Raw genomic sequence first — 27,324 nt, forward strand, 5'->3', positions numbered from 1 at the left:
GCTTGGGTCAGGCGCACCTTAGTCCTGAAAGTGACATCTTTGCTTTTTAACGCTTTAAAGAGGTCTTTTGCAGCAGATTTGCCCAATGCAATGCATCCTTTGATTTCTTGACTGCTGCTTTCATGGGTGTTAATTGTGAATCCAAGTAAAATGAAATCCTTGACAACTTCAATCTTTTCTCCATTTATCATGATGTTGCTTATTGGTCCAGTTGTGAGGATTTTTGTTTCCTTTATGTTGAGGTGTAATCCATACTGAAGGCTGTGGTCTTTGATCTTCATCAGTAAGTGCTTCAAGTTGTCTTCACTTTCAGCAAGCAAGGTTGTGTCATCTGCATATCGCAGGTTGAGTAATGAATCTTTCTCCAATCTTGATGCCGCATTCTTCATCATATAGTCCAACTTCTTGGATGATTTGTTCAGCATACAGATTGAATAAGTATGATACCCATATATCTGCAAATTTTGAATTGTAGGTTTTATTGCCCATGGATGTAAAATGTTCAGGGGCAGCAGAACAGTATTGGGGGCTTTGTGTTAAGAGGATTGCCCAAAGCTGTGACAACATGTGTGCCTAGAGGAAATGTACCACTCACATTGAATTCTTCCTTCAGCCTACAGGTCTTGATTCCTCAGCAGCAAAAGAATCAATTGAAAGGAGGAAGAGGTTCCAGGATTTCAGTATTGTCATTTCTGGGAACACCATTCACGGGAGACTGAGATTTCTGAACAGAAATTTGAGCTGATCCAGAAAACACAGAGAAAGCATTCCCGATGCTGGCCATGTCACAAGAATAAAAGAAAATGGTCAAGGTGCAGGTGACTTTTAGTTTGTTTTATGCTTTACATTGTTTCCTAATGAATTTGTAGAGGCCTGTAAAAAAATCAGTTCGCTCATCTAAAAAGTATTAATTTGGAAAAGTTAGAGCTGGAGAGAAATAAACAGACTCTGACTTCAACATCAGGCAAAGTAGGTTCAGGAATCTGTTGTTCACAGGATTAACACTAAATTATTGACATTGAACACAGTATGTACTGGACCATCCTGTGGGTTATGTTAGCTGTCAACTAACATCTAATATTACTCTGGCCAACATAAGAGAATCTTTATAATTTAAATGATATGCTCAATTTTTGAGGAGAAAGAAGATCAGTGATTTTAGTATTGTTATGGGACTTTTTTTGTCTGAATAAGTTTCTTTGATGCTTCTTCCTAGAGGTGATATGGTGGACAGTGTCCTGAACAGCAGCATTCTCGTAAATGCAAAAGCACGTTTCCTACGGCTGTTTCTTCCCAGGTTCTTCATAGACCCCTGTAGGAATAGACCAGGCAAACTCAGTGGTCATAGGAGACAAACGCAAGTTAACGTATGGGCTCAGCTTGTGGTGTCTAGATTTATGTATTAGTTAAACCTAAACATGATTCGTAAATGGAATCAATGCACAGCTGTCAAATGGTTCTTAATGAACTGGTGTTTGAGTAGAGATTTCGAAGTAGGGAGTAGCTCTGTGACCTTCCACATGCCATTTATAGCTGTTGTACACCTGAGTTCTTCCATCTATAAAATGAAGGTGATGATAAAGGTGTCTCATACAGTTATTGTGGAGATGACATTAGTCAGTCTATGTAAAGCATTTAGAAGAAAGTCTAGTAAGTGATATGAAAGAGCATCCAGTGCCCCTAGTCTTTCCAATACTTGTTATTGCAGTGTTATCGAACGTCATCACTTTCAGCAACTTACATGGCCAAATATTTTCCTGTCTTGCTTTCTTTTGTTTTTTTCTAATTACTTATGTTTTAATATATACATATATATGTATGTGTATGTATATGTCCGTGTTTGTGTGTGTATTGTTTTTCCCAGATCACCCAATTATCTCATCTCTTGTTCTTTAAATATTTTTTATAGCTTCTTTAATTCCTTTTTACAAGAGATTAAACCCACTTATTAAACATGTTGTTTCTTATAATTTAGATACCTGAGGTCTTTTCTCTGGAGATTCTGATATTGGCTTTGAAGGCTCATGTTGAGTGTAGGAACGTGCTTTTTTTCTTCCGACTGACGCTAACAGTTAGGTGGCCAAATACACATTCACACACACACTCGTGTGTGTATGTGTATCTGTATATTTGTGGATATACATGAGTGTGTGTGTGTGTGTGTGTGTGTGTGTGTGTGAGTGAGTGTGAGATGTTTCTAACTTAGAGGATTTCATTGCTACCCATTGTAGAAACTTCTAATTTGAGGAATGGGTAGAAGATTAAATCACAATTACAGAATTTTTTTTAGGATTTTGTTTCTTCTGCAAGATATTAAAAAAAACAACACTTGATATATAGATGCAGCATACCCAGTATATAGAGAAAATCAGCAGAACAAGTTTCTTCACATTTCAACCATATCATCAAAAGGAAGTAACTTCATGAAATGGAACCCTGTTATTACAGGCGTCACTGACATTCAGCGATGTGGCTGTGGAGTTCACCTGGCAGGAGTGGCAGCTTCTGGACACTGCTCAGAAGGACCTGTATCGGGATGTGATGTTGGAGAACTATGGGAACCTGGTGTCCGTGGGTGAGGACAGCTCCCCTGTATCCCTCAGAGGGTGTCCAGTCAGTGACCTTTCCTTTCTTAGGTGCTGTAAGCTTTGGAGTGCCCGGTACTCTGAAGTGGCAGATTTTTAGTCCACTCTGGTGCCCCTAGATAAGTGGGTCTATTCTCCCTCTCCTGAGAGAAAAACCTTTACTTCGTATGACTGAATATTGTTTTTTGACCAGTGTAGTAGCATTCTGTAGTCTTCACAAACCCAATTCCAACTTGGTGAGTCTAAGATTCTGTGATTTCCCATGAACAGGGTATGAAGTTAGCAAACCAGATGCACTCTCCAGGTTGGAACGAGGAGAACAGCCATGGACTGTGTTAGACGAAAGCCATAGTCGAACGTTTTCAGGTGAGTGAGCGGAAAGCAGCAGTGGGAGAAGTCTATGGAAGTCACATTCTAGTCAGAGACTGTTCTCAGCTATGAGGGTGTCTGGGGATACATAACAGTGCCTCCACATACCCCTCTCTCATGTGAGTCATCTTCTTCTTTGTAAGAATTTAGAGAAAAACATATACCTGTATCTCTTCTGTGATCAGAGCCCTGTTAATTTGACATGCATCTTTATACTTTTGTTTGCATAGTCTGCTTATTCATAGGATTCTTAGACCTTTACATTCTTCGTATCCTTCCATCTCTTTTGCTGTGAAATTCTACCTTCTAGGCCTCTCTCCACAGACAGAACTTTGAATTCATAACTGTCCTCTGAGTATGGCACCTTCCTTCCCCGTTGAGTAATACAGATTTCGCTTCCTATCATCTTGCCTCACCTGGGATGTTGTCCTCCCATGGTAAACTGGTCTCTTATTATGTTTCTTTCTGCTTCCTTGGAGCCCTGGTAGTGCAGTGGTTAACTCGTCTACTAGCCAAAAGGTTGGCAGTTTGAATACACCAGCAGCTCCTTGGAAACCCTATGGGGCAGTTCTCCTCTGTCGTATAGGGTTGCTGTGAGTCAGAACCTACTCGACGGCAACAGGTGGTAGTAGTAGTATCTGCTTCCTTAGCTTCTCTTTTGTCCCACTCTGAGGTTTTTACAAAGATGCTGATTTTCATTTTCTCATTTGTTCTCCTAACACTTCAAAATTTCCTTCATTCTAATGGGTTAACCATTTTCAGTTCCCTAGAGATTTTTGAATTGATATCTCCCTTGATATTGTCCAGCATAAACTTTCATCTATGTATTTTACTCATTTGAAAAATCTTTTTTAACATCCTGTATTCTCAGATCCAATGTATGCCAGATCATAACTGATACCTACTTCAATTTAATTTCTTTGTATATTTAATTTTTCTGATTTTTCTCCTAGTTCATTGTAAATGTCACCAATTTATTCATTTCAGTCCGTTAGGGCCCTTTTCCAGTTCCAGAGCTCTGTATGTTAGAATGATTAAAACGTTGGTGTTCATCTTCTTTTAATGTACATGTTCTCTGAATATGATCTTCTGTTCTCTGTCCTTAGATCATATTTACATACTAAAGTTTCACCTCCAGTGAGGATTTTTCTCAAGATTTATGAATCCTTGTGAGTTTTATTTCTGTGCTTGGATATGTAATAACTACGTTTCAGAATGTTTGCTGGATCATTCTATGCTTCAGTGATATTTCTCATCTTATTACAAGACAGTACTACCCCATAGATCATGTCAAATACTTAGCCACAACTCTTGATTCCTCACTTGCTTTACCTCAACCCAATCCCCCAACCCCAGCAACAGTGAATCCATCAGTGAGCTTTCTCTTCCTCCAGAATTAATCTTCATTTCCTCCACTTCTCCCCACCCTCTTTTTCAAACCACATTTCACAATCTATAGCTACTTTCTTTATGTTTCCCTTGCTTTTTTAGTGATTTTACCGAAGTAGAATGTAGGCTCCATAAATATAAAGGAATATGTTTGTGTACCACCAATACCTTTACTTTGAATGCGTGAAATTTGTTTTGTCCCAAATGTAACCTTCTGCATTCTTCACATACCCAGCTATGCCTGCTGTATAGTTGTCATTCAGTAAGGATTTGTGGAAAGAAGGAATCCGTCCTTCACCGGTTTAGAGCAGGTGGCCCTCCAGCCTCTGTACTCTGCTGTTCACAGTGATTTACTTATGTTTTACAGTTTTGCTAGGCCTTTTGTAGGAGGCAGCCGATTCTGTATTTATTTGTTTTGTATGATCTAACCTTGTTCTATAGTGGTTGCTTTTATTGTTTGGGTTATATATAGTGTGTTTAGCAGTGTACAAGGAACATTAAACATGGAGTTTTGTTCACACTCATACCATAGGGTTGTCACTAAAGAGCCACCTTACATCAAAGCACGTTTAAATCAGTTTATTTCTAATGGAGATGATGGAAGGATTCATTGTTCTCCTCTCTCCTAGAAATCTTTAAATTTGATGATTATCTGAGCCCTTGCAAAATGAAAGCAGGGAAGATAGAATGAAACAATGCTGTGAACATAATGCATTAGAAATTTTCATTCATCAGCTCACAAGTCTTTTTCCCTTAAGGCAGAATCATAGTATATTTGACTTACATGAAGTATCTGTGAAGTCAGATTTAACTTTAATCAAACAGAGCAGGAACTATGACATAAACAACTCTGCTGAGCTTAACAGAGGTGGGAAAATCTTTCCCATGCTGACCATGAGCAATTTCATATTGAATCTAAATTCCCTCAGAGTTGGATATCCAACACCACTAAGTGCCAACTAATTAAGCACCAGAAAACTCAAAAGATAGACAAACTGCATGTATGCAGTGAATGTGGGAAAGCCTTCATCAAGAAATCTTGGCTTGTTAGACATCAGAATTGTCACAAACTGTTTCAATGCAGTGAATGTTTGAAAGCTTTCCCCACAAAGCACAAGCTTATTATACATCAAAGAACTCAAATGGGAGAGAGGTGGCATGGCTGCAATGAGTATGGAAGAACTTTCCTCTACATGTCTTGTCTTCTTAGACATAAAAGAAAAGACACAAGAAAGAAACATGTAGATTAGGCAAGGTGGAAAACCCTTCCACAGCGAGTCACGCCTCATCACATACCGGTGATCTCAGGCAGGACAAAAACCCTGTTAGCACAGTGACTATGCAGATGCCTTCTGTGGCAGCTCAGACATCAGTAAACACCAGTGGGCTCCTGACAAATGGGAACATAGTCCTTGTGGGACAGCCTGTTGCCAGAAGTGAACCATCAGGAGATAATAGAGAAGTTGTACAGCAGAGAGTCCTTATGAATATAGTGTATGTGGTAGTGCCTTCAGTGATCAATTACGTAATATTTTTGCCCCACAAAACCTATAGGATAAACTGAGATACATTCACTGGGGGCTAGTGATTAGCAAAAATTTGTATTTCATTGTATGGCTACAAAGTGTATCCTGAGGGAAATCATATGAATGCAGGAACTGGGAAAGCCTGACATGCTCATTGTATGTAAATATGTGCATTCATTTAATGACATTATCTCATTTTAACGTAAACACATACAGTGTGATTGCTCTCATGTGTCAGTTAAATGAATTAAAGTTCAAGTTCATATCAGTGGATAAAATAAGTAATGTAATTTTTTTTTTTTCCAAACAGAATGAGTCTTAACTTTTATTTCTTGTTATCCTTGGGTTCCATGAGTCATCTCTATATCCTTATTTTTTTTTAACTCTGTCTTTATTCCTTGAGCAATCTTTTTTTTTCAATTGTAATACCTTATGTTTTATTTCATTTTGGTGATGATTTTTATTGTGCTCTATGTGAAAGTTTACAGAGCAAATTAGTTTCTCATTAAACAATTAATACACATATTGTTTTGTGACATTGGTTGTAATGTGAATTTTTAAAACAGAAAAGATAACCAGTATCTGAAATTGTTGCCTGTTGTTGTTGTTAGTTCCCATGGAGTCGATTGTGAGTCATGTTGACCTCATGTGATATAAACGAACAATCACTTGGGAGAGAAACCCTAAGGGGCAATGTTGGATTGGTGGGATTTGGGCACATATGTATATTAGTTCAGTTTCCCCCAGATCTATGTGAAGGAACAATTGAAAACCAGAATGTCTACTATCAATTTTAGAGCTTTATATTATGCAGAGGAACCTATGAAATAATAGACTTACACTGAGTCTATTCATGAGTGTAAGGAATATTTCTCACATCCTGCCTTTGTGCCTGGCTGTGTTTCCAGGAGCTGAGGATGCAGTGGTGAATAAAAAAGAAAAAGCCCATGCCCTCTTGGAGAGAGCACTGAGTTAGTTGGATTATATTTAAGTGGAGTCTTGACACTCCAGCTAATCTAGTCAAAGGATGATGCAGTATCTGTATTAGGTGAAATACACATGGAATAATTGGTAGAAGGGGTGTAGTTAGAAGTTTTGAGAGTTAGAAAATCTTAAAACTTCTAATGACAGTTTCTTGTCAAAATCTAGTTGCCATTGAGTTGATTCCCACTCCTGATGACCCCGTGTGTGTGAGATTAGAACTCTGCTTCCTAAGGTTGTCCATGGCTGATTTTTTGGAAGTAGATCACCAGGTCTTTCTTTCATGGCACCTCTGGGTGGACTCAGCCCTCCACCCTTACAGCTTAGCAGCCGAGTGCATTAACCATTTATACTACTCACAAATTCCGTGGGGTAAGGCCTCCTTTTAATGATACTTAACTGTCCTAGGATACAAGTTACTTTCTTAATGCCTTTGTCTTATCTCCCTAATTAGATTATAAATTCCTTAATATTTTTTATTACTATTGTAGTGACATGAGTTCCTTTACATGGCCTTTAGCCTTGGTTTTTTGTGGAAGCCACTTGGGAGATATTTTTACCCTAAGCTCTGAGGTGTTCTTGCCTTTGCCCTAGCTTTTTGGAGAGGGAACCTGAGGAGAGGGGTTCTCCCAGTTTGTTTTCTACCCCCAGAGAGTTTGTTACTTTTGCCCAGGGAATTTCCCCATGTTGATTGACATTTTCCTGGATTAGGTGTAAACAACTTGATGGTTTCATACTTTTGTCTGGGTGGCCTGGTAATTTAACAAGACCTGAGTTGATTGATGGAGCCCTGGACGCTAATCATAAGGGCGGCAGTTTGAATCCACCAGCCGCTCCTTGGAAACCCCACGGGGCAGTTCTATTCTGTACTGTAGGGTTACTATGAGTCGGAATCGACTCAATAGCAGTGGGTTTGTTTTTTTTTTTTTTTTCCATTATTATCAATAATTTGACAGCAATAATTTATGACTGTTTAAATTTTAAAATAAATTAAAAATTCAGTTCCTCAGTTGCACTAGCCACATTTCATGTGTTCAGTAGCCATGTGTGACTAGTGCTTACCAAATTGGACAATGAGCAAGACTCTGTATAACTCTTTATATGGCGATATGCTGAGAGGATTCTTCATCATTTCAATCATCCCGGAAAATTAGAGAGACTGGCTTACGTGGTTTTATATTTTCCAGCACACAGAAAAATAACTAATTATATATTGATTTGGAAAGTGAATGAATGATCTCATGAACTAATCAAAGATTGTTTTGTCATTGATGTGAATGAGCCATTGGAAGGCAGTTTACAGAACAGAATTGTCCCAAGAAATGTTTTAATGTATCATTTGAGAGAATAAGTAACGGAATGTAGAGTTGGAAGAACAGAAAAGGAGAAGGATCCCCAGAATAAGTAGAATAAAATGGAAAGCCAGAACCTTAGTCTGTAAGAATGGAAGTGGTTGCTGTTGTTGCTCTTAGTTGCCATCAATTCAGTTCTGACTCATAGTGACCCCATGTGTACCAATTAGAACTGCTCCATAGGGTTTTTAAGGCTGTGACCTTTCGCATAGTCATCAAATCAAATCCAAATCTTCATTTTTCACTGCTGTTCAGTTCTAACACTAAGCACGTATGCAGTACTTCTGTCTCTGACACTAGCCCCTCATAGTTGGGTCAGATCTCACTAGTGAAAAGGACATAGTCCTTCAACCCAAGACCTTGGATGCCCGAAGCCTCTCCTTGCTTCTGACCTACAGATTCAGGGTTTTCCCACTACCCCTTCAGAATTTCAGCTGCAAGTGTGGAGACCAACTTGCTACAAATTTGGGGGTTTCCTCTACCCCCTTAGTATACTAGCCACAAGGTTAGAGTTTCCCAGCATCCTTCTGACCTGGTGGCTCACACTAATACCTTGTGTTTCATAATTTGCTAGAATGACTCACATAGAATGACTCACACAGCTCATGAAAAATGGTATTCTTACAATTACAGCTTTGTTATAGCAAAAAAAGATACAAAGACATGCATAGATCAAGGTCTGGTAGGGTTCCCAACAAAAGCTTCAATGACTGTGGCACAGTGCATTACTTAATATTGTCCTTTTAACCATGCATGGTCTTATAACTGCTACACAATGATTGGGTAGGACTAAGCAAGTAAGATGCTTGCGGCCCACCAAGGGGATTGAATAGCTTTCTAACAATGCAAATAAGGTTCATGAAATGCTTGCAGGGGGTGGGGTGGGACCATGCAAATAAGGTATATGGAACCCTAATGAGGGGATTAGTCAATTCTGCCATCCTTCTAGGCTTAAAACGAGAGTCAATCACAGAGCAGGATAGGAGAGAACCTCCTAGCCCATGTGCTGTGATAAATCACTTTTATATGGCCTTTTTTGCCATGGTCTTCCAACTCCCACCAAATGACTAGATGGGGCTATGGAAATGAGGTGCTTGTGGCCCATCAGGGGGATTGGATGACTAGCTAATAATGCAAATAAAGTGCATGGCACCCTTGTGGGGGTGAGACCATGCAAATAAGGTGTATGGAACCCTAACGAAGGTATTGGTCAGTTTTACCATCGAGCTAGGCTTAAAAAGATAGCCAATCCCAGAGCAGAAAAGGAACCTCACTATCATCAAGCAAGAAGAGCTAGGAGCAGAGTGTGTCATTTGGACCCCAGGTCCTTGCGCTGAGAACCTCCTAGACCCATGCAGCGCTATGGATCACTCTTGTACGGCCTTCTCACCATGGTCTTGTAACTCCCACTAAATGACTGGGTGGGACTATGCAAATGAGGTGCTTGCGGCCCACAAGGGGATGGGATAGCATACTAATAATACAAATAAGGTACATGAAACCCTTGAGCGGGTAGGACCATGCAAATAAGGTGTATGGATCACTTATGAGGGGATTGGTTAGTTTTGCCATCCTGCTAGGCTTAAAGGGAGACATGGAGAGAGAGGAGCTGTTACATGGAAGACAGCAAGAGATGGTGGTAATGGAAGACAATGAGAGATGGCAGCACAGCAGTAGCAAGCGCAATAGCGGCATGAGGCAACTGGAGCAGGAGACTGGTGTGAGATGGCTACGGTGGGGCCTGTTGACCCACGGAGCTGAGAGTTGTAACAGTTGCCCAAGAAGGCCCCGAGCAGGGCCCAGCAGAGCCCAACGGCAGCAAGGCCCTGAGCAGGGCCCAGCAGCAAAGGGCGAGAAGAAGCTGTCCTGATCAAGAACTGTATTCTGAGTTGTTTCTGTTGCTTCTGCGTTGTACCTGATTCCAAATTGCACCCTCTTGTTTTTCTAATAAACTACTTAACTGTAAGTATGGTTTGTGAGTTCTGTTAGATGTTGCAGTGAATTATGGAACCCAAAGATTGGAGGGAGAGTGCTGAGGGGAAGGGCAGTAGCTGATGTTAGAGATGAGGAAGTGGGATGGCAGTTTGCAAAATTTGGACATTTGGGACATCTTTAACCTCCATCTCATAGGAACCAGCTTTGTGCTGATCCTTATAAAAGAAATTATTCACTTACTTGGTGTCAGAATGATGGGATTTGCTGTAATGGCCCAGATTCACTGGAATATGTGGTTTTGGGAAAGAGGTGGTAAATGGGATAATGAGAAACTTTTGAATCTGGATGGGATGAGAAACATCCATGGATTGAAGCAGATGTTATGTTGCAGTCAGTTATCCAAGGCAACAGCTATCCATGGGAAGTAGGAGTGGCAGGTCTAACTCCTGAGGGTTTGGCTTGTTGGGTGCATAAGGACAGAGTGATAAGGAAAGGATGAGACATACAATTTCTTGGTTGCTGTTACCAGTGATAGCTGTAATGACAGGGAAAAAGAATGTAGGGGTGAATCATAATACTGAACCAAGCCTAGATCCAGTCTGGTTGCAGCTACTTCAGTAGTCTTAATATCGACCAGGAAAGGAAAAATCGTGTCAGAACAAAGGAAATACCCCTATGACTGCTGATCACCAAGAAGGTAGTTGGGAGGGGAATGAGCAAAATGAAGAAACAGTTGAAACTAGGGGGTATAATGTAAAGGAGTTGCTTCAGTTCGTAGATGTGTATCATCAGATTTCTGAGGAACTGTAACTACAATGGATTGTGAGAGCGACTAATTTAGGGGCAGTGTCTTTAGTTTTGAATGCTGCAGAATGGAAGAAAGAGTATGTTTGGGTTCATGCAAGACCCACAACTCAGTGTGGAACAGTCAAGAATGATGATACAAGGTACGGTTGCACAGCAGGTTAACACGAAGGGTACAACCAGCCTGAAGGATTGGATAAAATTTACAGTGAGATTGGTTTACCCTGAGAAGGGAAACTGCCTTCTCCCCCTCTAAATACCCTTGATGTGCTGCTTATGCAAGCCATGGCTTTATGATGATTAGGATATTTCCCCAGTGCGTATGCCCCTGACACAGGTCATGGCAGATACAGTAATCAAGGAAGCCCCTTCTACATGCGCACCCCATATAAACTTGCTGCTGTGAAACAAAGCAATAATAGGAGAAGCCTTGTTGGATCTATTGGCATAGCTTTCCTGCGTGGGTCTTACAGATGGAAGAATATAAGGGTGATTCATAGACTAGTGGGAAGAGGCAATGGGGAAAGAACTTACTGCAGCAAGATGGAAATTTTTAAATGTTACTAAGAAATGGAATGAATATAGTAGACATTGATGGAGTTTAGATAAAGTTTCTAATGCATCACTATAGGAGGTTGGGTGGACCAAACAGGAAACTCCTGCTGGTGCCCCATTGTTAAAGAGGCCTAAACAAGTCTGTTCTATTTACCACAGTTGGTAGAAATTTAATGATGGGAAGTCCCACCTGGGACCATTTGGAGCAGAAGCTCAGCTAGTCAATCTAGATAAGGACTGACAAGGGGCCAGGGTCTTCTGGTCCAGCCCCCAGCAGGGGACACTATGCAATATGTACATGTTTAGGTGAAATGGCCCAGGGGTGGGGAAGAGACAGGAGCCCAATGCCCTGTAATGCCCAAACCTGTCAATAAAATCTTGAAGGGGCCTAAGGTTAAATTGGGGGAATATGGGAATGCAGTGGTTGATGGGACTAAGGTGAAAGTTTAGATGAGAATTGGAAAATATAACATCTTGTATGAAGCAGTTGCATTTCTGTTACCAGAATGTATTATTGGTATGGTTATTATGTCTAATGGGAGAACACCCCTTCTGTCTGATAATGTAAAGCTAAAGGTGTGTAAGTCTGACCTTAGGGCAGTATTGACTGGATATGCTAAATGGGAACCATTAGAATTGTCCTAACCACTTAGGTTGTTGATGTGAAACAATATAGGATACCTGGTGGACAAAAGATTACTGCTTTGATTAAAGACCTGCTGTAGGCTGGAGTGTTGGTGCCAATAAATTCTCTGTATAATAGCCCTGTTTGGTCCGTGAAAAAGGCAAGTGGCTCGTGGATGCTGACAGTAGACTATCGAGCCCTAAATAAAGTAGTGCCACCTGTGGCTTCAGCTGTTCCAGACATGGTATCAACGATGCAGAAAATACAGAAGGCTAAGGACTGGTATCCAGTGATTGACCTTGAAAATTAAAATGCCTTTTTCTCCATCCCAATCTTGGAAAAGAGCCAGCCACAGTTAGCTTTATGTGGGAAAGATTCCAATTTACATTCACTCTGTTGCCACAGGGTTACTTGAATTCATCAGCTTACTGTCATAGTTTGGTTAGAAGAGACTTGGACTTGTTGCAAATTTCAAGTGTAATGGTATATTACATCGATGATATTGTGTTAATATCAAACCCTGAAGAGTAGGCTAGGGCTGATTTGAATACAGTCATGGCCTGCATGCCCAGCAGAGGCTGGATAACAGATCTAGCAGAAGTCCAGGGCTCTGTCCAAACAGTGAAATTCTTGGGAATAACTTGGGCAGGAGCCACCCATGACATTCCACAGGCAACCAAGAATAAGTTGCTGTTACTACCTACCCCCAAAACTAAACAGGAGACCCAGTGTTTGGTTGATCTGTTTGGATTTTGGAGAATGCATATTCCACATCTGGGAATATTACTGGCTCCTATCCACAAAACTACTCAGAAGAAAACATTTGAATGGAGGCCAGAGCAATAGCAGGCTATGTCTGACTTACAGAAAACAGTCTCACTCTCCCTGCCTTTCGGCCCTTATGGTCCAGATTCAGACATGATTTTAGAGGTGTCTGTCACACGTGCTTATGCAGACTGAAGCTTAATGGCAAAAACCTGAGAACACTGCACTACGGTGACTGCTAGGATTCGGGAGTAAAAAGCTTCCAGATGCTACAGCACAATAGACAGCATTTGAAAGGCAATTACTTGCCTGCTGTTGGGCATTGATTGAGATTGCCTCAATGACAGAAGGACATAAAATTATCATGAGACCTGAAATACCCATAATGTCTTGGGTGATGTCAGAGAAACACTCTAATAAGGAAGGCAGTACCCAAAATTGTTCCATAATAAAACGGAAACGATTCATGCAAGAACAAGCTGCTACCCCTTTGGGAACAAGGGAGAATGAAAAAAACTAAAGATACAAGGGAAAGATTAGTCCAAAGGACTAATGGACCACAACTACCACAGCCTCCACCAGACTGAGTCCAGTACAACTAGATGGGGCCTGGCTACCACCACTGACTGCTGACAGGGATCACTATAGAGGGTCCTGGACAGAACTAGAGAAAAATGTAGAACAAAGTTATAACTCACAAAAAAAGAGCAGACTTACTGGCGTGACAGAGACTGGAAGAAACCTCAAGAGTATGGCCCCTGGACACACTTTTAGCTTAGTAATGAAGTCACTGATGAGGTTCACCCTTCAGCCAAAGATGAGACAAGCCCATAAAACAAAATGAGACTAATGGGGCACACCTGCCCAGGGGCAAGGACTGGAAGGCAGGAGGGGACAGGAAAGCTGGTAATGAGGAACCCAAGGTCAAGAAGGGAGAGTGTTGACATGTTGTGGGGTTATTAACTAATATCATAAAACAATATATGTACTGTTTAATGAGAAGCTAGCTGTGTGAACCTTCATCTAAAGTACCATTAAAAACAAAAAGCTGCTGAGGGAATGCAGGGAGGTACCCACTGTATCCACAAGTAGGTAGTCTCTTTTCCCATAGGTCCTACCGTGGAACCACTTGAGAAGCTACCAGTGCTCATTACTACACGGACAGTGCTCTGTGAACAACTTTCTGCTGACCAGCAGAAGGCTGCTTTGTTCACGAATGGCAGTTCCAGGGTACATGGACAGCATTTGATGTGGAAAGCTGCTGCATTAAGACCAGCAGATGGAAAACCCTGAATGAAGAAGATAAGAACAGGTCAGCTCAATGGACTAAACTGAATGCTGTCTTCCTAACCATGATGGAAGAATTGGGCAATTGTGAGAGCCCATATGTTTGCATTTTTACCAATTCATGAGCAGTAGCCAACGACCTGGCTATATAGTTAGGCAAATGGGCGATGGAAAATGGGACTATTAAGGGGACAGTTGTGTGGGGCATGGACCTATGGAAAGCACTCTGGGAATTTAGAGGGCACGTTAAAATAGGACACGTTGATGCCCATCAGAAGAACCCCCTTCCTGGGCTTCTCTGGAGGATCTGGGGAAGAGAGGGTGGGGAAGAATGCTGGTGCCACTATACAGTTCTTCCCCATATCACCCAAAATTGCTATTTTCTACCAGATGCTGCGGTCCCAGGATGGGGATGCAGCTGTGGGTGCTGGAATCAAGGGTGAGCCATAAGCAAGAGACTGTAACTGTACCCCTGAACCTGTATGCAAGAATTCCCAAGGGCCTGATGGGATGGACTGTACCTTCCCCCAATCTGACAAAATCGGAGTTGACTGAGTACTGCCGTATTGCCTAGTGAGCAAGATAGGCCATTAGTGTACCTATGTAACCCTACCCAACATAAGTGGGAGTGGACTGAGGGGGAAGTATTTGCTAGCTACCAGCATTTTGCTACTGCAGCTGAAACTGATGTCCCTTTTTAATGGCGTGGTGGAGGTATCTGACCTCTTCTAACTTCGCAAGGGTGAAGGAGAATCAAGATCAACAGCCCAAGGATGATTCCTGTGAAGCATAGGTCAGAAATGCCCCCTCTCTGCCATCTTTACCAATTCTGATACCAACTGTCCCTCCTTTGGAACTCTCTACTTCTCTGCTGAGATCAGTAATTCATTGCAGTGGCCACACAGAACTGAAGGACAGTGCTCACGATTATGGAGTTTATTAAGGCAGCAAAAGGTTACAATTCATATTCAGGAATGCTCAAGATACGTTTATTCCATCAGGACAGCCTCTTCTCAGCCGTGCCTGCAAGTACACCTCTCTCTGGCCCTCATCCTGTCCTGCTCAGGCAGGTGACAGAGTTCTTGTAGCTTTGCCTATAAGTGCCCCAAGGATCCCCACTGTGCCTGTACGCTTTGGCCCAAAGGCGCTCAGCTCTAGCTCCGTGGGTCAGTAAACCTAACTTCACCAAGTTCTGGGAGGCATCCTACTCCACGAGCAAGCCTCTTGTCCAAAGGCACTTACCTTTGTCACTCCATGGCCTCCCAGCCCACCACACCATCTCCTGCCAGTCTCCTACCGATCTTCCTCTGCTGCCACCATTTCTCTGCCACTGCTGCTTGCTGTGTTCATTGTTACAGCTCTCTCTCTTGTTCTCCTGTTTCCAGGAGCCTCCCAGCACCCCAGGTCCACAGGACTTGCTCTACTCCGAACTCTTCTTCCTCGGTGGTGGTGAGATCCTCCTCTCCCACCTCTGGGATGGCTCATTTTAAGCCTAGTTGTTGTTGTTTGTTGTTAGGTGCCGTCAGGTCGGTTCCAACTCAGCAACCGTATGTACAACACAACGAAACACTGCCCAGTCCTGTGCCATGCTCACAATCGTTATGCTTGGGCCCATTGTTGCAGCCATGGTGTCAGTCCATCTTGTTGAGGGTCTTCCTCTTTTTTGCTGATGCTCTACTTTACCAAGCATGATGTTCTTCTCCAGGGACTGATCCCTTATGGCAGCATGTCCAAAGTATGTAAGACATAGTCTCACCATCCTTGCGTCTAAGGAGCATTCTGGTTGTACTTCTTCCAAGACAGATTTGTTTGTTCTTTTGGCAGTCCATAGTATATTCAATATTCTTTGCCGACACCACAGTTCAAAGACGTCAATTCTTCTTCGGTCTTCTTTATTCGTTGTCCAGCTTTTGTATGCATATGATGGCGATTGAAAATACCATGACTTGGGTCAGGCGCACCTTAGTCTTCAAGGTGATATCTTTGCTTTTCAACACTTTAAAGAGGTCCTTTGCAGCAGATTTGCCCAGTGCAGTGCGTCTTTTGATTTCTTGACTGCTGCTTCCATGGGTGTTGATTGTAGATCCAAGTAAAATGAAATCCTTGATAACTTCAATCTTTTCTCCATTTATGATGATGTTGCTTATTGGTCCGGTTATGGGGATTTTTGTTTTCTTTGTGTTGAGGTGTAATCCATACTGAAGACTGTGGTCTTTGATCTTCATCATTAAGTGCTTCAGGTCCTCTTCACTTTCAGCACAAGGTTGTGTCATCTTTATATTGCAGGTTGTTAATGAGCCTTCCTCCAGTCCCAATGCACCATTCTTCATATAGTCCAGCTTCACGGATTATTTGCTCAGCAGACAGATTGAAGTATGGTGAAAGAATGCAACCCTGACACACACCTTTCCTGACTTTAAACCATGCAGTATCCCCTTGTTCTGTCTGAACAACTGCCTCTTGATCTATGTACAGCTTCCTCATGAGCACAATTAAGTGTTCTGGAATTCCCGTTCTTCTTATTGTTATCCATAATTTGTTATGATCCACACAGTTGAATGCCTTAGCATAGTCAGTAAAACACAGGTAAACATCTTCCTGGTATTCTCTGCTTTCAGCCAGGATCCATGTGACATTAGCAATGATATCCCTGGTTCCTCGTCCTCTTCTGAATCCGGCCTGGATTTCTGGCAGTTCCCTGTCGACATACTGGTGCAGCAACTTATGAATGATCTTCAGCAACATTTTACTTGTGTGTGATGTTAATGATATTGTTTGATAATTTCTGCACTCGATTGGATCACCTTTCTTGGGAATAGGCATACATATGGATTTCTTCCATTCGGTTGGCCAGGTAGCTGTCTTCCAAATTTCTTGGCATAGACGAGTGAGCACTTTGAGCACTGCTTCCATTTGTTGAAACATCTCAATTGATTTTCCGTCAATTCCTGGAGCCTTGTTTTTCACCAATGCCTTCAGCACAGCTTGGACTTCTTCTTTCAGTACCATCAGCTCCTGATCATATGCTACCTCTTGAAATGGTTGAATATCGACCAGTTCTTTTTGGTATAATGACTGTGTATTCCTTCCATCTTCTTTTGATGCTTCCTGCGTTGTTTAATATTTTCCCCATAGAATCCTTCACTATTGCAATTTGAGGCTTGAATTTTTTGTTCAGTTCTTTCAGTTTGAGAAATGCCGAGCGTGTTCTTCCCTTTTGGTTTTCTATCTCCAGCTCTTTGCGCATGTCATTATAATACTTCATTTGTCTTCTCGAGCCTCCCTTTGAAATCTTCTGTTCACCTCTTTTACTTCATCATTTCTTCCTTTTGCTTTAGCTACTTGAAGTTCAAGAGCAGCTTTCCAAGTCTCTTCTGACATCCATTTTAGCCTTTGCTTTCTTTCCTGTCTTTTTAATGATCTCTTGCTTTCTTCATGTATGATGTCCTTGATGTCATTCCACAACTCGTCTGGTCTTCAGTCATTAGTGTTGAACACATGAAATCTATTCTTGATATGGTCTGTAAATTCAGGTAGGATATACTCAAGGTCATACTTTGGCACTCATGGACTTGTTCTCATTTTCTTCAGTTTCAACTCGAACTTGCATTCGAGCAACTGGTGGTTTGTTCCGTAGTCAGCCCCTAGCCTTGTTTCGACTGATGAAACTGAGCTTTTCCCATTGTCTCTTTCCACAGATGTAGTCGATTTGATTCCTGTATGTTCCATCTGTCGAGGTCCATGTGTATAGTCGCTGTTTATATTGGTGAAAAATGTATTTGCAATAAAGAAGTCGTTGGTCTTTCAAAATTCTATCACATAATCTCCGGCATCGTTTCTATCACCTAAGCCTAAAGGGATGGCAAAACTGACTAGTCCCCTTGTTAAGGTTCCATACACATTATTTGCATAGTACCAGTTTATCATTGTGTGTGAGTCACAGAGACTGTGGCTAGAAGGCCCTTTTTAGGTAATTCACTGCACTGCACTGATGAAGATCAAAGACTACATTACAGCCTTCAATATGGATTACACATCAGCATAAAGAAAACAAAAATCCCCACAACTAGACCAATAAGCCACATCATGATAAATGGGGAAAATGTTGAAGTTGTCAAGGATTTCATTTTACTTGGATCCACAGTCAACACCCATGGAAGCAGCAGTCAAGAAATCAAACGATGTATTGCATTGGCCATATCAGCTGCAAAAGACCTCTTTAAAGTGCATGTGAAAGCTGGACAATGAATAAGGAAGACCAAAGAAGAATTGATGCCTTTGAATTACGGTGTTGGGAAAGAATATTGAATATACCATGGACTGCTAGAAGAACGAACAAATCTGTGTTGGAAGTAGTACAGCTACAGTGCTCCTTAGAAGCAAGGATGGTGAAGCTTTGTCTCACATACTTTGCACATGTTATCAGGAGGGACCAGCACCAGGAGAAGGACATCATGCTTGGTAAAGTAGAGGATCAGAGAAAAAGAGGAAGCCCTTAAGGGGATGGATTGACCCAGTGGCTGCAACAGTGGAATCAAAGATAGCAGTGATTGTGAGGATGTGGCACAGGACTGGACAGTGTTTCATTTCTGTTGTACACGGGGTTGCTGTGAACCAGAACCGACTTGAAAGCATCTAACAACAACAACAAGGCAGTAATGGAAATTCTGTTGTCTGTGCTCCTTCCAAAGTCTCAGACCCTTGCTAGCCTGTGTAGGTGGACAAAGATTCTGCTCGATGGGCAGAGAAGTAGAAACTGTCACAGAAGTAAGTAAAACTTTGGAACCCTTCGTAGTTTAGGAGAAAAACAGGCCAGTGCATATTTTGTTGTTGATTCATCCTCCCTCGGAGGTGTGTGGACGTGGTGTAGTGAGGATCCATGGAATTCCTCGGGGGAGTGTCGGAGTCAGGTTTTTGTGGCAAGTAGGTGGGAGTTCGTTGCCTTTGGGGTCAGTCAGGAGGGACATGCCTTTGTACAACAATTAAGGCTATCAACGATTGTCAAAGTATGGGGTCTTTTTAGATCTCTGATGGCAAGGGGTGAATGTGCTATTTACAATGAATATGGTGTCTAGTAAGGGTTTGGGATTTAATATGAGGCTCAGTGAACCTGGAGCCGGAGGGATGGACATTGTATGGGGTATCTGGTCCAGGTTTCGCATTAATATGGGGCTGGGGGTGGTCTGTGTCTGTGCTACAGAGGCTTGTGAGGCTTCAAACTTTGGAAGCCCAGGATCCATCACTGGTAGTTGAGTTGAGGTTGGAAACTCAGCTGCTGGGACAGAAGGTAGTTCGGTCCCCAGGCAATTGTTCGAAATTCTTGATTTAGGTAATGCTAGTCTTTTCCTTCTCCAGTTCATGGAGTACAGTCTTAGGAACTAATCACCCCGTCCATCTAGGGCTGCTTTCGCACTGCAAAAGTAGATTTGAGTTGTTGTATCGGAGGCCTTATGGCCCGCAAAGCTTGCCATAAATTCACACTTTTTGTTTTGCTGACAGCATCTCTATTTTGTTAATTATTCATTCCTCTGTGAATATGATCCTTATCCTAGTTTATTAATAAGTCCCATATCCTGGTAAGCCCTTGTTTGTCCAATTTCAGTTCCCACTGCTAGTGTTAGAAATGGTATGGAGATGAGTTTCTGTATATGGCTGAATTCTACCAATGCATGTATAGGGTTGCTACGAGTCGGAATTGACTCGACAGCAGTGGGAGGAGATGTTTGTAAAAATCTACTTGGTGTAATGAGGTGTGAACAGTTGCCTAGATTCCTGAAAGATAAGAGTTAGAATCAGCACAAAGCTGGTTCCTATGAGGTGAAGGTCACACATGCCTCCTCTATTCTCCAACTTCTTCACCATTTCTGACACCAGTCATTTCTCCCATGGCACTCTATACTTCTCTACTTATTTTGATAATTTGTTGCAATGGCCACAGGAACTCACAAACTATCCTTAAAATTGAGTGGTTTATTAAGGAATGTGCAATGGATCGCTTTTAATATGGCCTTTCTCACCATGGTCTTGTAATTCCCACCAAGTGATTGGGTGGGACTATGCAGATAAGGTGCTTGGGATCCACCAAGGGGATTGGACAGCTTGCTAATAATGCAAATAAGGTGCATGACACGCTTCTGGGTGTAGGGCCATGCAAATAAGGTGTATGGAACCCTAAAAAGGGGATTGGTCAGTTTTTCCCTCCCACTAAGCTTAAAATAAGCCATCCCAAAGTCAGAAAGGGAAGACTTCATTATCACCAAGAAGAGACAGGAGTGGAGCACATCCTTTGGACCTTGGGTGCCTGCACTTAGAACCTCCTAGACCCAGGAGACAGACAGCTGTGACATCGGAGATGGTGCAAGGTGGTGAGATGCAGTGGCAAGCGTGGAAGAGAACTGGCAGCAGCAGAACCAGGAGACCGACAGGAGATGGCACGTGGGCTTCCTGCCCACAGAGTGAGAAAGCTGACTGCCTTTGGGCAGGAGGCTTGCTGGCAGACTGGGATGCCTCTGGACACTTGATGCAGCTAGACTTGCTGACCCACAGAGCGAGAGAGCTGAGTGCCTTCAGGCAGGATGCTTGCTGGCAGAGTGTGGTGCTTCTGGGTACTTATTGTGGAGCTAAGGAGCTTTGGAATACTTTCCCAAGCAGGGGAGAAGCCAGATCGACCCAAAAGGTCCAAAGGGCTGACGGGTGGAGTGCCAAGAGGCCAACGGCCAGGGATAGGCCTGCGTGTGGGCTTGGCTGAAAAGTTGTCCTGACCAAAGAACTGTAACCTGAATTGTTCCTGATCTTGAATTATAACCTGTTATTTCTGTAATAAACCCCATAATCATGAGTATTATCTATGAGTTCTATGTGACCACTGCAGTGAACTATCGAACACAGCAGAGAAGTAGAGTGCCATGGCACGGTGTCAGAATTGGTGAAAATGTTGGAGAGAAGGGGTATATCTGACTTCTGTTTAATAGGAATCAGCTTTGGGCTGATGATGATGGTGATTCTCTCTCCCCTCATGACGTTAGAGGAGGTCAGACACCCCCACCACGGCATTTTTACACTTCACTAGTCCACTCATAAAAACTGCTTTTCACAATCTGCAGCTACTTTCTTTATGGCTTTCCTTGCTGTTTTTCAGTGGTTTACAAAACTAGAATGTAGGCTCCGTAAACATAAGGAATATGTTTGTGTATCCCTAAATGAACAATTTCTTTTATAAGGATCAGCACAAAGCTGGTTCCTATGAGGTGGAGGTTAAAGATGTCCTAAATGTCCAACTTTTCCAAACTGCTGCAACACTCCATCATCTCTAACATCAGCTACTCCCTCTTGCCTCAGTACTCTCCCTCCTGTCTTTGGGTTGGGTAATTCACTGCGACATCTCATAGAACTCATGAACTGTACTTACAGTTAAGTGGTTTATTATTGAAGTAACGGTACAACTCAGGGTAGGGATCAACTTGGAAGTAACATGAACAGCTCAGGAAGCAGTTCCTCAGTCAGCACAGCTTCTTCTCACCCTCTGCCACTGGCCCTGCTGAAATCTTGCTGCTGGGCCCTGCTGGGGCCTTGCTGCCACCGGGCCCTGCTGGGGGCCGTCCATGCAAGTGTTACATCTCTTAGCTGCATGATTTGGCAAGCTCCACTGCAGCCATGTCGCACTGGTCTACTGATTCCTGTTGTCTCACGCTGTCATCTCTCTCTGTCTTCTGTGTTACAGGTCTCTCTCTCTCTGTCTCCTGGATCCTAGAAGGTCTCAGTGCATTGATTTCTGGGTCCAGGGACATGCTTCACTCCTGGCTATTCTTTCTCGGTGGTCATGAGGTCCTCCTGTGGGCCTCTGGGATGGCTTATTTTAAACTAGTGGGGTGGCAAAACTGACCAATTCCCACATTAGCATTCCATGCACCTTATTTGCATGGTCCCACCCCGACAAGGGCACCATGCACCTTATTTACATTATTAACAAGATATCCAGTCCCCTTGGTGGGCCATAAACACCTCATTTGCTTATTCACAGCCAGTCATTTGGTGGGAGTTATAAAGACTATAGTTTGGAGGGCCATATTAAGTAATTCACTGCATGACAATCCTCAACAACTTTACTACGTACATGTGAAAACTATTTTTTCCCAAATGTTACATTTTGCATTCTTCACATACCCATCTATGCCTGGTGCATTGTTGTCTTTCCCTAAGGATTTGTGGAGTGAATGAATCTGTCCTTCACCAGTTAGGATCAGGAGGCCCTCCAACCTCTGTGGTCTGCTGTTCACAGTGACTTGCTTTTATATTACAGTCTTTGCATGTTTTCTAAGGCTGTATTTAAGAAGCAGCCAAATCTGTGTTTATTCATTATATATTGTCTAACCTTGTTTCTACATTAACTGCTTTTGTCATTTGGATTATTTATACTTTTTTTATTAGTATGCAAGGAACATTAAGCATAGCATTTTATTCACGCTCATAGGGTTGTCATTAATGAGCTATCTTACATTAAAGCATTTTTTAAATAGCTTTATTCCAAATCAAGATGATGGAAGTTTTCATTGTTCTTTTCTTTTCTAGACATGTGTAAAATTGATGACCATCTGCGTGTGCACTCCCAAAATGAAAGCAGAGTGGATAGAATGGAACAATGCTATGAACATAATGCGTTGGAAAGTATCATTCATCAACATAGAAATAATTTTCCTTTAAGGCAAAATCATGAGGTCTTTGATTTAGACGAAAAAGTTGTGAACTTAAAATTAACTTTAATCAACCAGAACAGAAGCTATGAAATACATGACTCTGCTGAGCTTAACAGAGATAAGGAAACCTTTCTTCATGCTACCCATCAACAATTTCATACTGAAATTAAATTCCCTGAAAGTCAAAAATACAATAGTACTAAGTACCACCTCATTAAGCACCAGAAAACTCCCAAAATAGAGAAACCCCATGTACGTAGTGAATGTGGGAAAACCTTCATCAAGAAGTCTTGGTTCATTCATCACGAGATCATTCATACAGAAGAGAAACCCCATAGATGCAGTCTTTGTGGGAAAGCCTTCTCCAAAAAGTTCAAGCTCACTGAACATCATCAGAGTGCTCATATAGGAGAAAAACCATATAGATGCATGGAATGTGCCAAAGCTTATCTCTATAAATCACAGCTCAATAAACATCAGAAAACTCATATGGCAGAGAAACCCTTTATATGCAGTGCATGTGGAAAAGGCTTCATCCAGAAGAGAAATCTCATTATTCATCAGCGAACACATACAGGAGAGAAACCATATAAATGCAGTGAATGTGGAAAAGACTTCATCCAGAAGGGAAATCTCATTGTTCATCAGCGAACTCATACTGGAGAGAAACCCTATATATGCAGTGAATGTGGAAAAGGCTTTATCCAGAAAGGAAGTCTCATTACTCATCAGCTAACTCATACTGGAGAGAAACCCTATGTATGCGGTGAATGTGGTAAAGGCTTCAGCCAGAAGTCACGCCTCATTGCGCATCAGACGTTTCACACAGGAAAAACTCCCTTTGTATGCAGTGAATGTGGAAAACCTTTTTCCCAGAAGTCAAGTCTCATTGAACACCAAAGAATTCACACAGGAGAGAAACCCTTTCAATGCAGTGAATGTGGAAAAGCCTTTGCCACAAAGCAAAGGGTCATTATACATCAAAGATCTCATACAGGAGAGAGACCATATAGCTGCAATGAGTGTGGAAAAACTTTTGCTTATATGTATTGCCTTGTTAAACATAAAAGAATACACACAAGAGAAAAATGTGTAGATTCAGGTAAAGTGGAGGATCCTTCCACAGCAAGTCACAGCTCATTGCATACCAATGATCTCACGCAGAACAAAAACTCTGTTAATGTGACTATGCAGATGACTTCTGTGGCAGCTCAGACATCAGTAAACATCAGTGAGCTTGTATCAAATAGGAACGTAGTCCTTGTGGGACAGCCTGTTGACAGAAGTGAACCATCAGGAGATAACAGAGAATTTGTACAGCAGAGAAATCTTATTAATACAGTGAATGTGGTAGTGCCTATGAATGCAGTGAATGTGGTAGTGCCTTCACTGACAAATTATGTTTTCTTTTATGCATCACAAAACCTGTAGGATAAACAGATAAATTCACCGGGGCTAGTGATTAGCAAAAATTTCTACTTCATCGTATAGCTACGAAGTGTATCCCGAGGGAGATCCATGGAGGAACTGGGAAAGCCTGATATACTCATTGTACATAAATATGTGCACTGATATAAAAACATAATTTGATGTTAAACCAAATACACATTGATTGTTCTATTTTGTCAATTAAATGAATGAAAGTCTGACTTCATGTCAGTGGATGAAATAAGTACTGTGAATTTTTAAAACAGAAAAGTATTGGTATCTGGAATGTTGGCTTCTTGTTGTTAGTTTCTGTCAAGTCAGTTCCCATTCACAGTGCCTGCATGTGCTACAAATGAAAAACCACGTAGGAGAGAAAGCGTAAGGGGCAATATTGGATTTGTGGGATTTGGGGCACATATTTATCAGTTCAGTTTCCCGAGACAGTGTGAGGGATCATTTGGAAACAAAAATGTCTACCATAAACTTTTGGAACTTTAAAAAAATTTTTTTTCCCATACCAAAATTAATGCATACATTGTTATGTGACCCTAATTGCTCTCCCCGTACTGTGACAGCACACTCCTCAATTCCACCTGATTGCCCATGTCCATTCAACCAGATTCTAACCCTCTCTGCCTTCCCATCTCACCTCCAGACAGAAGCTGCCCATTTAGTCTCTTGTATCTACTTGAGCTAAGGGGCACACTCCTCACGAGTATCACTTTATGTCCCACAGTCCAGTCCAATGCCTGTCTGAAGAGTTGGCCTCGGAAATTTTTTTAGTTCTTGGCTTATAGAGAATCCGGGGCCATGCTTTCCGGGGTTCCTCCAGTCTCAGACCATTAAGTCTGGTCTTCTTACCAGAATTTGAGTTCTGCACTCCACCTTTCTCCCGCTCCGTCAGGGACTCTCTGTTGTGTTCCCTGTCATGGCTGTCATTGGTGGTAGCCGGGCACCGTCTAGTTCTTCTGGTCTCAGGCTGATGAAGTCTCTGGTTTATGTGGCCCTTTCTCTTGGGCTACTACTTTCCTTGTGTCTTTGGTGTTCTTCATTTTCCTTTATTCCAGGTGGTTGGTACCAGTTGATGCATCTTAGATGGCCGCTTGCAAGCTTTTAAGACCCCAGATGTCACTCACCAAAGTAGGATGCAGAACATTTTCTTAAAAAGCTTTGTTATGCCAGTTGACCTAGATGTCCCCCAAAAGCATGGTCCCCAGACCCCTACCCCTGCTACTGTATTCCTCTAAGTGTTTGATTGTATTCAGGAAACTTCTTAGCTCTGGGTTAGTCCAGTTGTGCTGACTTCCCCTGTAGTGTGTTCTGTCCTTCCCTTCACCTCATTCTTACCTACTATCTAGTTAGTAAATAACCCTCACCCTCCTTCCCCATCCTCATAACCATCAAAGAATGTTTTCTTCTGTGTTTAAACCTTTTCTTGAGTTCTTATGATAGTGGTCTTGTACAATATTTGTCCTTCTGTGACTGACTAAATTCACTGAGCATAATGACCTCCAGCTTCCTCCATGTTATAGGATGTTTCATGGCTTCATCGTAGTTCTTTATCGTTGCGTACTATCCCGTTGTGTGGATATACCATAATTTGTTTATCCGTTCATCCGTTGATGGGCAGCTAGGTTGTTTCCATCTTTTTGCTGTTGTGAACAGTGCTGCAGTGAACATGGGTGTGCATATATCTATTTGTGTGACGGCTCTTATTTCTCTAGGATATATTCCAAGGAGCAGGATAGCTGGATCGTATGGTACTTCTATTGCTAGCTTTTTAAGGAAGCACCAAATCGATTTCTGAAGTGTCTGTACCATTTTACATTCCCACCAACAGTGTCTAAATGTTCCAGTCTCTCCACAACCTCTCCAGCATTTCTTATTTTGTGTTTTTTGGATTAATGCTAGCCTTGTTGGGGTTAGATGATATTGTAGTTTTGATCTGCATTTCTGTAATGGCTAATGATCGTGAGCATTTCTTCATGTGTGTGTTAGCTGCCTGAATATCTTCTTTGGCAAAGTGCCTGTTCATATCCTTTGACCATTTTTTTAATTGGGTTGTTGTTAAGGTTCTGCAGTGTCTTGTAGATTTTAGAGATTAGACGCTGATCGGATTTGTCGTAGCCAAAAATTTTTTCCCAGCCTGTAGGTTGTCTTTTGACTTTTTGGTGAAGTCTTTTGATGAGCATAAGTGTTTGACTTTTAGGAGCTCCCATTTATCTAGTCTCCTGGTGCTTGTGCATTGTTACTTATGGTTCATATTGTGTTTATGCCGTGTATTAGGGCTCCCGGAGTTGTCCCTATTTTTTCTTCTATGATCTTTATCATTTTCGATTTTATATTTAAGTCTTTGATCCATTTTGAGTTAGTTTTTGTGCATGGTGTGAGGTATGGGTCTTTTTTCAGTGTTTTGCAGATGGATATCCAGTTATGCCAGCCCCATTTGTTAAAGAGACTGTCTTTTCCCCAATTAACTGACTTTGGGCCTTTGTCAAATATCAGCTGTTCATACATGAATTTATGTCTGGATTCTCAATTCTGTCCCATTGGTCTATGTATCTGTTGTACCAGTACCAGGCTGTTTTGACTACCTTGGTGGTATAATAGGTTCTAAAATCAGGTAGTATGAGGCCTCCCACTTTGTTCTTCTTCTTGAGTAATGCTTTACTTTTGGGCCTCTTCCCTTTCCAGATGACGTTGGTGATTTGTTTCTCCATCTCATTAAAAAATGCCAGTGGAATTTGGATTGGGATTGCATTGTATCTGTAGATAGCTTTGGGTAGAATTAACATTTTCACCATGTTGAGTCTACCTATCCATGAGCAAGGTATGTTTTCCACTTAAGAAGTTCTCTTTTGGTTTCTTGCAGCAGTGTCTTGTAGTTTTCATTGTATACATCTTTTATGTCTCTGGTTAGATTTATTCCTAAGTATTTTATCTTCTTGGGGGCTATTGTAAATGATATTGATTTGGTGATTTCCTCTTCGAGGTTCTCTTCTTTGGTGTAAAGGAATTCAACTGATTTTT

General features: G+C 41.8%; 1 protein-coding gene across 9 annotated transcripts in view; it reads left to right on the forward strand.

Moving 5' to 3' along the window:
* LOC105756570 (zinc finger protein 613-like) overlaps positions 1–27,324 on the forward strand; it is a 75,061-nt gene that overhangs the window by 28,283 nt on the left and 19,454 nt on the right. For 4 of the 9 annotated variants that reach the window (XM_023736426.1, XM_023736425.1, XM_023736427.1 and 1 more), the window contains 4 exons: positions 614–818; positions 2,449–2,575; positions 2,856–2,951; positions 22,742–24,804. In XM_023736426.1, the coding sequence (XP_023592194.1) occupies positions 804–818; positions 2,449–2,575; positions 2,856–2,951; positions 22,742–24,297 (1,794 nt within the window). In that variant the 5' untranslated portion in view covers positions 614–803 and the 3' untranslated portion in view covers positions 24,298–24,804. Of the gene's footprint in view, positions 1–613; positions 819–2,448; positions 2,576–2,855; positions 2,952–6,179; positions 6,355–9,782; positions 13,439–22,741; positions 24,805–27,324 lie in introns of those variants that run through there. The other 5 variants (XM_023736439.1, XM_023736438.1, XM_023736429.1 and 2 more) reach the window with 4 other exon arrangements.

The sequence above is a fragment of the Trichechus manatus genome, unplaced genomic scaffold (assembly GCF_000243295.1).
Source record: "Trichechus manatus latirostris isolate Lorelei unplaced genomic scaffold, TriManLat1.0 scaffold00087, whole genome shotgun sequence".
Taxonomy (NCBI): Eukaryota; Metazoa; Chordata; class Mammalia; order Sirenia; family Trichechidae; genus Trichechus; species Trichechus manatus.